Source organism: Polypterus senegalus, chromosome 4, assembly GCF_016835505.1.
Source record: "Polypterus senegalus isolate Bchr_013 chromosome 4, ASM1683550v1, whole genome shotgun sequence".
NCBI lineage: Eukaryota > Metazoa > Chordata > Cladistia > Polypteriformes > Polypteridae > Polypterus > Polypterus senegalus.
In genome coordinates this window covers 110,764,845-110,777,950 of record NC_053157.1, presented here as the reverse complement: position 1 = coordinate 110,777,950, position 13,106 = coordinate 110,764,845, and the positions used below count along the sequence as shown (strand labels likewise).

At 37.3% G+C, this 13,106-nt stretch overlaps 1 protein-coding gene across 2 annotated transcripts; it reads right to left on the bottom strand.

Moving 5' to 3' along the window:
* Positions 1 to 1,822: 1,822 nt before the first annotated feature.
* On the bottom strand, positions 1,823 to 8,047 carry LOC120528597 (E3 ubiquitin-protein ligase RLIM-like). 2 transcript variants are annotated; one of them, XM_039752771.1, is made up of 3 exons: positions 7,955 to 8,047; positions 7,136 to 7,218; positions 1,823 to 3,376 (listed from the first exon to the last, which is right to left on the bottom strand). In XM_039752771.1, exons 2-3 carry the CDS (start codon positions 7,191 to 7,193, stop codon positions 1,893 to 1,895), a joined length of 1,542 nt encoding a protein of 513 aa, XP_039608705.1. In that variant the 5' UTR covers positions 7,194 to 7,218; positions 7,955 to 8,047; the 3' UTR covers positions 1,823 to 1,892. The 2 variants fall into 2 exon arrangements, with proteins under 2 accessions (XP_039608705.1, XP_039608706.1); XM_039752772.1 differs by lacking the exon at positions 7,136 to 7,218.
* Between the last annotated feature and the right edge of the window lie 5,059 nt (positions 8,048 to 13,106).

The window sequence follows — 13,106 nt, the reverse complement described above, 5'->3', positions numbered from 1 at the left end:
AGTTTGCAGATGATACCAAGATAGGTGGATTAGCAGATAATTTGGAATCCGTTATATCACTACAGAGGGACTTGGATAGCAAACAGAATTGGGCAGATTTGTGGCAGATGAAATTTAATGTCAGTAAATGGAAATTATTACACATAGGAAGTAAAAATGTTAGGTTTGAATACAAAATGGGTGGTCGGAAAATCGAGAGTACACCTTATGAGAAGGATTTAGGAGTCATAGTGAACTCTAAGCTATCAACTTCCCGACAGTGTTCAGAAAACATTAAGAAAGCTAACAGAATGTTAGGATATACAGTGCATCCAGAAAGTATTCACAGCACATCACTTTTCCACATTTTGTTATGTTACAGCCTTATTCCAAAATGGATTAAATTCATTTTTTCCTCAGAATTCTAAACATAACACCCATAATGACAACGTGAAAAAAGTTTACTTGAGATTTTTGCAAATTTATTAAAAGTAAAAAAATTGAGAAAGCACATGTACATAAGTATTCACAGCCTTTGCCATGAAGCTCAAAATTGAGCTCAGGTTCATCCTGTTCCCCTGATCATCCTTGAAATGTTTCTGCAGCTTAATTGGAGTCCACCTGTTGTAAATTCAGTTGATTGGACATGATTTGGAAAGGCACACACATGTCTATATAAGGTCCCACAGTTGACAGTTCATGTCAGATCACAAACCAAGCATGAAGTCAAAGGAATTGTCTGTGGACCTCTGAGACAGGATTGTCTCGAGGCACAAATTTGGGGAAGGTTAAAATTTCTGCTGCTTTGAAGGTCCCAATGAGCACAGTGGCCTCCATCATCCATAAGTGGAAGAAGTTCAGAACCACCAGGACTCTTCCTAGAGCTGGCCGCAAGAGAGCAAGCGAGAGCACGAGAAGGCAGTTAAAGAATGCACTGGGCTTGTTTTCAAAGAGACTGCAAGGTTAGTTTTCTCTGTTCAAGGTTTTCTCAGTGTTATTCAATGTTTTTTACATTTAGTTTACTATTGCACTGTGCATTCTATGGTAGGGACCAGAGTGCAGCTGTGCAAAGGGTGACACCTCACTACCACACTGGGAACAGTATGAGGTGGTAATGGTGGCCAGAATGCTAATTCCGCTACCAACCCCAAAGTTTTCCCTGAAATTTGGAGGATCTGTTTGCAGGGTTGCATGCAGATTAGCATCATACACAGGATGAAGTAATTGTGCAGATGCTGAGAAATTAGGCTCCAGCTCCCATAACCATAAATTGCATTAAACAGGTTCATTAAGGCCTAGTTCTGGGTTTTTCCCAGTTGCTGCCTTTATAGACTAATTTTACACTAAATAAAATTATAATCAATTTCAAAAATGGGTGGATAGTTAAATAAAATGTCTGACTAACCGGAATCATACTTTGGAATTCGGGAACAAGAGATGCAAAAAAACCTTGTATCCCCCAAGAAAGAGTGTTATTATTGCTAACATACCCAAAATTTCTGCTGACTGCAATCAGTTTGTGAGTCATTATTCTATATTGACAAAAAGAAAGGGGCATACAGTTCTTACAACCTTGCTGTGAGGAATGGTGCCAGTAAAGAAACAAAAATGTTACTTGAAGACCAATAGTCTCAATATTCAGTATATGCATTTATAGTCTTTTGCTCAGTAGAGGCTGGTCAATTATGAATGGTTTACATGAGGCTAGAAAAGCAGTCAAACATTGATCAGGTTAAAATTATTTTTTGCTTTATTATTTACCAATACTTGTGGTATTACAATTTTATTTGTGCAATACGTAACATGCAACATTTTATTATTTTTAATATTCACTTTCAGATGCAAGTAGCAGCAGCAGCAGTAGCATTTTACCATATTGGAACTACTCTGTTTGGCTAGTCTCATAACATGAATCACGGCAGCACATTTGCACGACAAATTGGGCATGTTGAATTTTTAGAAAGCCATTGGTCAGAGCAGTTCATGTGAAATTCATGAGAACATGGAAGATTGCGAAGTATGTCTCCCTCAATGAATGCGGCCAGACAGACGCTACAAGTGGTGACAGAATTATTTTCATGAAAAGTCTTTGTTGACAACTTGTCCAGTTGTCTTTGAGACAGACCTTGGGGATAACAATCTTCTATATTCATAAACTGAGACCTGTATACTTCACCAACATGATCAAATCCTTCACTCTCATCACTGCTTTCTGGGCTCTCACTTTCAAAAGAGCCAGTGTCTCTGACTATTCCCACCACCTCAGATACAGAAACAAGAGCAGCATCTGCTTCCTCACTCTCATCACTGCTGGTTTCTGAGCATTCACTCTCTGAAAAATCCACATTTCGTACCATTCCCAGAACTTCAGACACAGTAGTAATAGTAACATGTCCTGGTTCTTCATACTCATCATTGTTGCCTTCAGAATTCCAACTTCCCGAGGAATCTCTCTCTCTTGACATGCCAAACTCCTCAGAAGCTGTAGCATGATCTACCCCCTCACTGTCATCACTGCTACTATCTGAGCTCTCACTTTCGGATGACTCTGTGTTTCTGAGCTTACACAAAACTTGGGACAATGCAGCACTATCTGGGCCCTCACTTTCATCACTGCTGCTTGAACTTTCACTTTGCCCATAACTCCGGACTCTTCGCAGTGACATTACTTCACATGCAGTAGAATGACTTGGCCCTTCACTCTCACCACTGCTGCTTTCTGATACCTCACTTTCAGAGGATGTTGTGTTTCTAAGCATACTTAAGACCTCAGACACTGCAGAACAGTTTGGTTCCTCACTTTCATCGCTGCTGCTTTTTGAGCTCTCACTTTCAGCAGTGTTGCTTTCTTTTAACACTGGAATTATTTTATATGCAGTAGCTTGCCTAGGCATTTCAATCTCATCGCTACTGCTTTCTGAGCGTTTGTTATCAATTGTATCTGAATCTCTTACAATCTCTAGCACCTCAGATACTGTAACATGATCTGGCCCCTCACTTTCATCACTGCTGCTTACTGAGCTCTCACTTTCAGTAGAATTCATGTTTCTTAGTAAAAACAACATCGCAGATGGAGAAGTGCTGGAATCTTGTGAATATAGACAATTTTTTTCCTCTCCAAAGGATGGACACATTAGTTCCTTTGTCGGTGAAGAACCCCAGTGTTTGCTGGGAGCTAAATGATTAAAAGATACTCTGGTAACAGATGGTCTTATTTCTCTCTGAGATCTCTCTTGTTGTCTCCAACCTGATGCTTCAGCAGGACCAAGATGATGACTGGCATGACCTGCTACCTCTGAACATTCACAATTTTCCAGCTTGTTGGAATGCTCCATTACCTTTGGGTTTGTTGGAAAGTTAAGCTCTCTGAGTGATTTTGCATTCCTCTTGTTTTGCCCTAAAAGAAATGCAACATTTATACAACTCCATTAGGTGAGTCTAAAATTACCAGCATCGTTTTTAATAATTAAGCATTTTATATAATGTAAAATTACAGCATAAATGAAATACAAGTATATGTATGGTTGTGTTTAAGATGTTTGTCACAAATAAAAGTGTCAGTTTGTTTAAGATTAACAATATTGAATGCTTATGTGTACGTTTACAGAAAGTGAAATACTGAATTACAGTACCTTGTGAATATGAAGAAAAGCTAAATGAACTAAACATTTGTTGTACAGGGTAGTCCAGATCTAATTATGCAGATCCAGATCATTTATGCAGTGGTGATTCCAGTTCGATACTAAGACGATTCTTCATGTCGTCAGTTCGCACACTTCTCGATGGTCCAGGATTTTTCGGGGGATTTTCTAAGTAATAAACTTAAGATATAGCGTAATGAAAATTGCATAATTAGATCTGGACCACCCTATAGACATAGATCTCTGTTTCTAACCAATAAGCAATACAAAACTGAGGTAAAATGTTTGCAAACAATATACTGTTCTATCTAGGGCACTGTGTGTAGCCAGTATAACCCAGTGGCTAATTCATTAAACTCAAATAAAAAGTGATCCCTTCCTTTAACTCCTTAGGTAAATAATTGTAACATTATAGCTCTGTACATGTAAATCACTTTTGGTAAAGTATTTGTTTGGTATATTCAGGTCTCTCTCTTACTCAATATAAAATTTGGTGTACCCTTTATATTTTCTGTATTTCAAAATGTCCCAAATTTAAATAAAATAATAAAGACATATGCCTGTGTTTCAGGTAGCTCCATGTCACAGCCTGATATTAAGCATATGGTTTCACATGTGCATATCCAAATATTCCTGTGCTTCTCTTTTCTGCTGTACTGACAGAATTGTCATTCTTTGCATTATTATACTCTAAAATGGAACACAGGTGGGTACACCTGAGAATCAGACATAAATCAATCAATTTCGATGTCAAGATATTTCTGGTACATTTAAATGGCATTATTGTTCTGTATTTCTAGGACCTCCGAAATTGGCAAATAAGTGTGTTCTATAGAAAAAAACCTTTCATCCATCCATCTATTCTATAAACCCATTTGGTACAAAGCAGGGTTGCTTAGGCTCCATTCCAGCTAGCAGAGAGAAGGAACAATTCCTGGACAGTGCGTTTAGTCCACCATAGGGTGAACACACATACACATGCAAGACATACACTAGAGCAAATTTATAAATACTAATTCACCTAACCTGCATGGAAATGAAATTTGAGGTGAATCCGTGCAGTGGCCGGACTAACCAAAAACATGGCCAATATTTTATCAGCAAGGTATTTACATCTTTGCAGATGCAGGAACAATTTGGAAAATGCAAGATGCTTGTCTTGTGTTTATTTAATCAAGCAGTTCTACTGCCCAATACAGATCTTTGCCAATCATCCTTCTGAAATGGATGTTTTATTTTGGGATGCCTGAAGCAGCTGCTCAGGCAGAGTTGGACTTCCTACTTACAAGACAAAATGTCCTTCATCTCCATTCTTAACCTTTTATACACTTCCTGATGGAGCAAAAAGTTATGAGATGGCCTCTCTACTCCCTTCCCTGAACTCCCTGGGTGTTTTAGATTTCCAGATGCCAGTATAGGCATGTTTTGCCCTAAGATATGAAGGTGCTACTTTCTTGTGAAAAGAAGAGGGTCAAGCTAGATGCTTGCAGAGGTCTCTGGCTTATTTTTGTGGTCTTCCCTGTGCTCCAAGAGTCTTTGGTATAAGGTGATGGAGCCAGCTGTGACAATTTCTAACCTTACATGATAAAGTGAAAAAACTCTGAAAGATTTAATATATTTTACAATGTAAAAATGAATCATAAACCTTATTTATTTGTTATGTCATTTGTCTTTTATATAATTTACTTCTTTATAAATTAAACAGTGCTTATAATCCATCCATCCATTTTCTAACCCGCTGAATCCGAATACAGGGTCACGGGGGTCTGCTGGAGCCAATCCCAGCCAACACAGGGCAGGAACCAATCCTGGGCAGGGTGCCAGCCCACCGCAGGACACACACAAACACACCCACACACCAAGCACACACTAGGGCCAATTTAGAATCGCCAGTCCACCTAACCTGCATGTCTTTGGATTGTGGGAGGAAACCGGAGCGCCCGGAGGAAACCCACACAGACACGGGAGAACATGCAAACTCCACGCAGGGAGGACCCGGGAAGCGAACCCAGGTCTCCTAACTGCGAGGCAGCAGCGCTCCCACTGCGCCACCGTGCCTCCCCTAGTGCTTATAACAACATTTATTTTATCTAGTGAACATTACCACAAAGCTTTATGAAGAACTGCAACTGTGGCAATCAAGGTTATCTCAAATGGTGCCTTACACAGCAAATAACATTCCAAAAATGAAATAAAACTAATATAGATTTCAGTGCATTTACACAAGGTAACAACATTTAACTTTGCATCTATAGTGATTTAAATTTTAAAAATTTTAAATTTTCTTTTATATAATTATTTCTTCCACAGTATTATATAGGTTGTTGGCTGAAAAGTTGTTGCCAGGAACAAAGAGATGTTCTACATAAAATCTTCAAAGACAGACCAACACTCAGCATGGCAATATCTAAAGGTTGTGACCACCCTCTAGTAGAGGCAGGATAGAATCTTGATGTGTTTTGCAAGCTGGAAATGATACAATCGGGGTGGGCAGAAGCTCAAAGAGATTCTGAAGCACATTAGAGGGCTGATGGTCTAGCTGGTGCTAGGGGACCCTTGTTCTGTTTTTGGAGATTAAAGCAATAGGGATTATCAAGATAACACAAGACTTTCTCTGGCTGGGGAAACTGGAGTCAGCTTACATAAGGCTTACAAGAAGCGAATGTTTCCACAAGGGGCAGCATAAAGTCCCCCTTTTCTCTTTCAAAGAAGCAGCAGCTGGTTAACTGTTGTAGCCTTTAAAGGCTCCAGATACATCTAGGTTGCAAGAAAACAAAATTATTGCCATGAAAAAGGTTTAAAGGGATCTTAAAGCAGAAATAGGAAATTAAATGAGGGTGCTTTTGCATGTTACTTAAAATGTGGTCAAGAAGGAGTCCACTTGACTGACAGAAGTTAAAGCCTGGTTTGGTGGGCCCAGAGGATGGTGGGCTTGTTTAGTCTAACCATATTTTATGTTTTCTCTTATTTACTCATTTATATGTGTATGTTTGATTTTTATAATTAATGACCCATTGGCACTATTCAATTTAAAAAAAATCATATATTGACTCCTCATTATGTGCTCTGATAGTTCGCCTTGGTTGTTTCCATCAGTGCTGTGCAATTTCTTATAATGAATTCTTTAAATTTTAATGCAGATTCTATCTTGAAATTATTTAACATGCATTTATGAAAACCTTCATACATTTCAGTTTAGAGCTTTCTTCCAAAATGAAAATATGTGGAAACTCAATAAATGGATTCTAACTACACTGCCAGCAGCAAAATATCAGGGTACAGTTTTTGGACAGTTAATGTAAGCCACGGAGCAATTACAGTTTTAGTACCTACATGGGAAAACCTAGAAGGGGGGCAAATAAGAAACGTAAGAAAAAAGAAATTCCACATTCTTAATCTGTTTTTTTAATTAATCAATGACAAATATGCACAAGGTGTACATCATTTGCCTATTTAAATTTAAGTATGACAATCAGTCCTATCCAGTGGGAAGGAGATTCAATGTTTAAATTTACCTAGTCTGCTACATCCTTCCCCGGTAGAAGAGAAAATCATGTCCATTTGGGTTTTCATAGGGAATCACAGACTCTATAAAGTGCTAGGAGGAAGAAAAGAAAAATGTTTTTCACATATTACATGCTAGCATTCTGTCTTTCTGTTGGAGGAAAAACAAACAAGTGTATATTAACTTGTAATTATAAAAACAGTACTGGTGGTGGAAAACAGTGGCTATCTATTTAATTGGTCATTCCTTAGTATTATTAAATGCCTAAAGTACTCAGACCTTTTAAACTCAACTGTTCCTTTAGTGATGTGCATGAGGCAATGGTAATATCAACATTTAACATGCATTTCAATTTCTCATCCCAGAAAAGTCTTTATTATAAAATATAGATAATGTATTGCATCTACCCATCCATCGTCTAAACTCACTTATTCCATTACAGTGTCACAGGAAGCTGGAGACTATCCCGACGGCATCAGGCACAAGACAGGATTCACCCCACTCTCATTCTTACAGGGCCAAAGTAGAGTTTCCAATCAACCTAATGAGCACATATTTGAGATGCAGAAAACTTCTACCCAGGTCCATGGAGCTGTAAGGCAGCATCATTAATCACTATGTGTAGCCTAAAGCATTTCAGAAAGAGCACACCATTTTAGCAGCTTTACTAAACAGGTAGTGAAAAAGGCAAAGATTACATAAAACATCAAATTAGTTTGTTTTAATGTACAGCACAAATGCAAAAGAGTGAAAAATAGGTGATTTTTTCCATTAAACATACATATTCATATCCTGAGTTTTGTTTACTACAATCTTTATTTAATCTCACCTTCACTCTGGCTTCTCTCAGAATCTGGCTCTCCATAGATCTTTTCTGACATCTTCTCTTTAAATGTATTTAATCTTAGTTTCTAAAGCAATACTTAATTAAGACTAGTTAACCATCTAGAATCAAGGTTCCAACTTTAAATGTGATGAAGGTTGTGTGTTTTCAAAGTTTAATAACAGGTAATGATGTCACACTTCATAAATTATTCATTTACTAGTGCTTAGCAACAGCCAATTGCCTAGTGTCTGCATTCATGAATTATTCATATTACTGCTATAACAGGAAATTTAAAGTTTTAAGTTTTTATACTTTTTTCAACAATGCAGTTCCCTTTCTGTATATGCACCGTTCGAGTAAAAGTAGTTCACAACTGTTTATGTTCAAATTTAATTGTGAAAAATTTTACCTCTAAGAGGGTTGTTATATAAAAACAACTATTACTTGAATTGTGTATGAAAAATTGTCTGAAAACGTAGAATTCATTTAAAAACCCAAACAGTTGCCACGGGGATAAAAAAAAAACAAAATAAGAGATGGCTTTTCTTAAAGGTTGGTTAAACATTCACAAGGAAACATATGGTATAAACGAGACAAGGTAGAATAATGATTATATACCCAATCAATTACCAAACAGTACTCCCTTCCCCTTGGTCCCACCAGATGAGCCCTGTGTATAACTATAGTTTCAACTCCTAGCTCAACAAGTATATGGCCAGGAGGCGATTTTAATCTCTAGCCATGTCCTACTTCCAGATGTCCCCTAGGACAAGTTAAAGTAATATATCATATAATAAAAGGATAAGTATATGTTAAATTGAAGCCCAAAGGCCTGTAAAACATCCGACACTTCTATACATAAAACTACAAGCTCCAGATAGGCTGCATTTCCCAATTATAGTTATAATATACTACACAATACCCTCGAGTGACATAAGGGACTTCCATTATACTTATAGGATTTCCAATGGCTTTTCCGTAATTACTTCAGGATTCTGCTTAACTTAATTTTGGTTTGCTAGTAACTCCCTGGTAATCCCAAATGGGTTCATTATACGGGTTTGTTTTACAAAACCAATTAGAATTTTTTTTTATCTTGGAGAATAGGAGCAGGAAACGATGGTGTCATTTATTAATGCATAGCAACAGCCTATGATCCGCATTCATGAATTATTAATAATACTGAGCTAGCATCAAAAATTACTGAAACCTCAATTCATCTGAAATTTTTAAACTTCAGCATTTTCACTATTGCTTTTCTTTTTCTGTATACTTTACTTGAATATTAGGCTATTTATTTTTTAAAGCAAGTATCACAACCTACAATTATAACTATGAAGTGCAACCATATGGTTAAAGCTATAAAGATAAAAGCCTTTTTTCATGTCTACATTTCCCTCCAGTTACATTTAGAAAGATACTAAAATGTTTATTTCACTATAAGTTGTGAATGTCTTAGCTGCTTTAACTTAAAGAATATATATGTCAGTGCATACCTTCATTACATGATACAGGGCTTTTTAAAATTCAACCATCCATTTTATAAAACCTTTCAATGTAGTATGGGTTTGCTGGGAGCCGCAGCTTTTCCTGGAAAATCAGGTACAGTACAGGAGTCAGTCCTGGACAGGATGCCATTTGACTGAAGAGGATGTTGACATACATATGCACACTTACACCTGGGCTGTTTCAAAATGGGAATCAAGCTATTACACACATCTGCGGAATATGTGAGTACATTATCCCATGCAGGTTTAAGGAGAACATATAAACTTCATATCTCTCTGGAGTTGAAATAATGCAGTGGTGTCAGCTGTGCCACCTTGTCACCTGTCATTTAGTGTAACAATTACGAGGTTGAGCTGTGGCTAACCTTTTTTTTTTTTTTCCTTTTTTCATATAATTTCCTAATAATCCCAATGATACATTTTCTGCTATTGCTGCCTTTACCAAGTTATTCCTCTATTTTGACCATCAGTATGGGCTATCCATGAGTGATGAGCGGGTGAGGAGACAATGGAGGATGCTACACACAGGAAAAACCGCTGGACTGGATGGAGTTAGTCCTTAAGTAATAAGGCCTGTGCTGCCCAGGTTTGTGGTATCATGTTCTACCTATCAGTGTGGCACTAAGCCTCCAGAAAGTGTGGAAAATATCCTGTATTGTTCCAGATTCAAGGAAGGCAGGTATCTATTTACTTAATGACTGCAGACCAAAGGGCTCTTACATTCCACATCATGAAGACCTTTGAGAAGCTGGTCCTGGACTATATGATTACTCTTGTAAAAGACTATTTAGATCCTCAATAGTCTGCCAATCAGATAAAAACTGAAGTGGAGGATTCAGTTATCTAAATGCTCCACAAGGCTCATACCTATTGGGACAAACCAGGCAGCACTGTGAAGATTACGCTTTTTGATTTTTCCAGTGAAAACAATACCATCCATTAATCCCTGTAAAGAGGTAAGCTCAGTAATATGAAGCAGATGGATGAGCCTATGGAGTCCTGCATAATGGACTGTCTATCTGTTGGGTATACTACAGTTCATGAGGCAAAAGGACTGTGTCTCTGTGCAGCAATGGGGCAGGAATGATCCTATCCCCTTTTCTCTTCACTCTGTACAACTTGAACTATAAGTATAATGCAAAATCAGGTCACTTGCAGAAATTCTCAGATAATTCAGCATCAATTGGGTGCATTGATAAGGTGAATGAGACAGAATATAGAAGTCAGGTGAAGAACTTTGTTTCTTGATTCAGGAAGAATAGTCTGCAACTTAACAGCAGCAAAACCAATGAACTGGTTATTGACATTCATCACATCAAACAACCTCTAAGTCTAGTCACTATTCAGGGAGTGAATATGAAAGGGATATTTTGCTATAATTACTTTAGAGTACACATCAATAACAGGCTGGATTGGTCTAGTAACACAACAAAACTATATAGAAAAGGGTACAGCAGACACGTTTTTCTTAGGAGACTGTAGTTTAATAATGTGGGTTGAGACATCCTATACATGTCCATAAACTCAGTTATAGCCAGTGTTATTTTCTACACTGTGGTGTGCTGGGCCAGTAGGATCGCTTCAAGAAAGGCCCACTGAATTACGAGGCTGATTAAAGAAATCAGGCTCAGTCATGAGTTGCATCGTTGATCCACTCAAGGTAATAGTGTACGAGACAAAACTGATGGTTACTGTGAACAATGTTGCCTATTCTCTCTCTATCATTTAGTATTTTAAGCAAGTCAAGATGTGTATTGGGGATATTTTATACATACAGGAATATGCCTTTATAATACCTCACTGTGACTGCTCTCTTATCTTTAGCCAAGTCAGAATTTTTCTTCTATTTTTGTAATTCTTGTGTGTGTTTGAGATGGATGTTGTTATAGTGTTTCTTGAGCTTGAAATTTCTTGGAATGAACCATTGGGATGGATGGGAGGTAGTGTCATCAACAAAGACAAACACATTAATCATGATATTATTCTCATACAGATATAGACACAACTCTGCATGCAATTAAATGATACAATACCCAGGAAATGCAAATTGGCCATTTGGTCTTGAGACTGGCTATATCTTTTCCTTAAAAGGATTATAGAACTCCAAAAGAAAAATATGAAATCCAGGCTAGTCTGTGAGCTAAGCTGAATGAGGCAGAAGTTGAGAAACTTTTGGAAAAACTTTTTTTAGAATTTAAATGACCAATTATTAATATTTGAATTTATTTTAGACTCACAATTAAAAAAAATATTTTGTTTGTCATAAGTTTTAATTTTTGCAACTTTCTGCAAATTTTTTAAAATAAAAATATCAAATTGACACAAGTATTCAGACCCTTTATTCAGTTCTTACCTGAAGCAATTTTGACAGCAATTATGACCGGGAGCCTTTGTGATGGGACAAGCTTCACACACCTGGATTTGGGAATTTCCTGCAGTTCTTCTCCGCAGATCCTCTCAAGCTCTGTCGGGTTGGATGGAGATCATCAGTGGACAGCTATTTTCAGGCCTCTCCAGAGATATTTAGTTGAGTCAGGTCTGGACTCTTGCTGGGCCACTCATGGACATTCACAGAGTTGTTTGCAAGCTATTTCTGTATTATGTTTGCTTTGTGCCTAGGGTCATTGTCCTGTTGGAATATAAACCTTTGGCCCAGTCTAAGATACAGAACCTTCCCCGTGATCCTACTCAGGATAAAATGGGTTTAGAAAATGGATAGATAAATGGATAAATCTGTCTTTTCCTCTATTCAGCTTTCTCTCAACCCTGACTAGTTTCCCAAATGTATGCAACCTAAATGTATGCAAATACTCTTAAAATAAAGTTTACAATGTGCCCTTTAATCATCTCTGAATTGTTTGTTTTGTAATTTAAAATGGTGGAGTAGAGGGGTAAATCAAGGCAAAATGTGTCTTTGTCCCAAACATGGAGAGTAATGCAGCTATAGCTTATCCAAGTAACACTGAAAGTGATACTGAAAACAGCTAGTCCATCACTCTGCCAGTTTACCTAACCTGTCTTTGTGGACATGAGTAGACAACTAGAGTATCGAGAGAAAAGTCCACACAGACAAGGGGAAGGGAGATGAGAGAAGAAACTCCACACAGATAAGAACCAAACACAGATTTCAAACCCAGGATGCTGGATTCATAAAAACATCAATTCTAGCCATTACGGCATGCATCTCAGTGTACAAGTTGTAATATATTACTTAAAATACCTCTAGAGACCAATAAAAATAGTGTTTTATAAATATGTGACTCAACATACAGTATAATGTAACTTCAGAAATCAAGACAGAGCAGGGTATTAAGATTTGGAAATTTGTGGAAATTTAAAAAAATAAATATAGTTAATTAAAATTGAAAGCTGTTAATTTTTTAACACGATCCACGAAAAGGCATATGGCATAGATTTTACGAGCTGGAAGAGATCAGTTCTAAAATCGACATCTTCCACTGAGCAGCATGTTCTCACACACACAGACTCCCAAACTGAGCTAAAAGTGCGATTTCCCTAGAAACCGCACAGACTGCCCTGAAGTAAAACAATTCATCCATCCTAAGACCAATTGGGAAATATATTTAATAAAATAAGAATACATTTTACAGAATAAATTACAATCGTAAAATAGTACATAACATTCT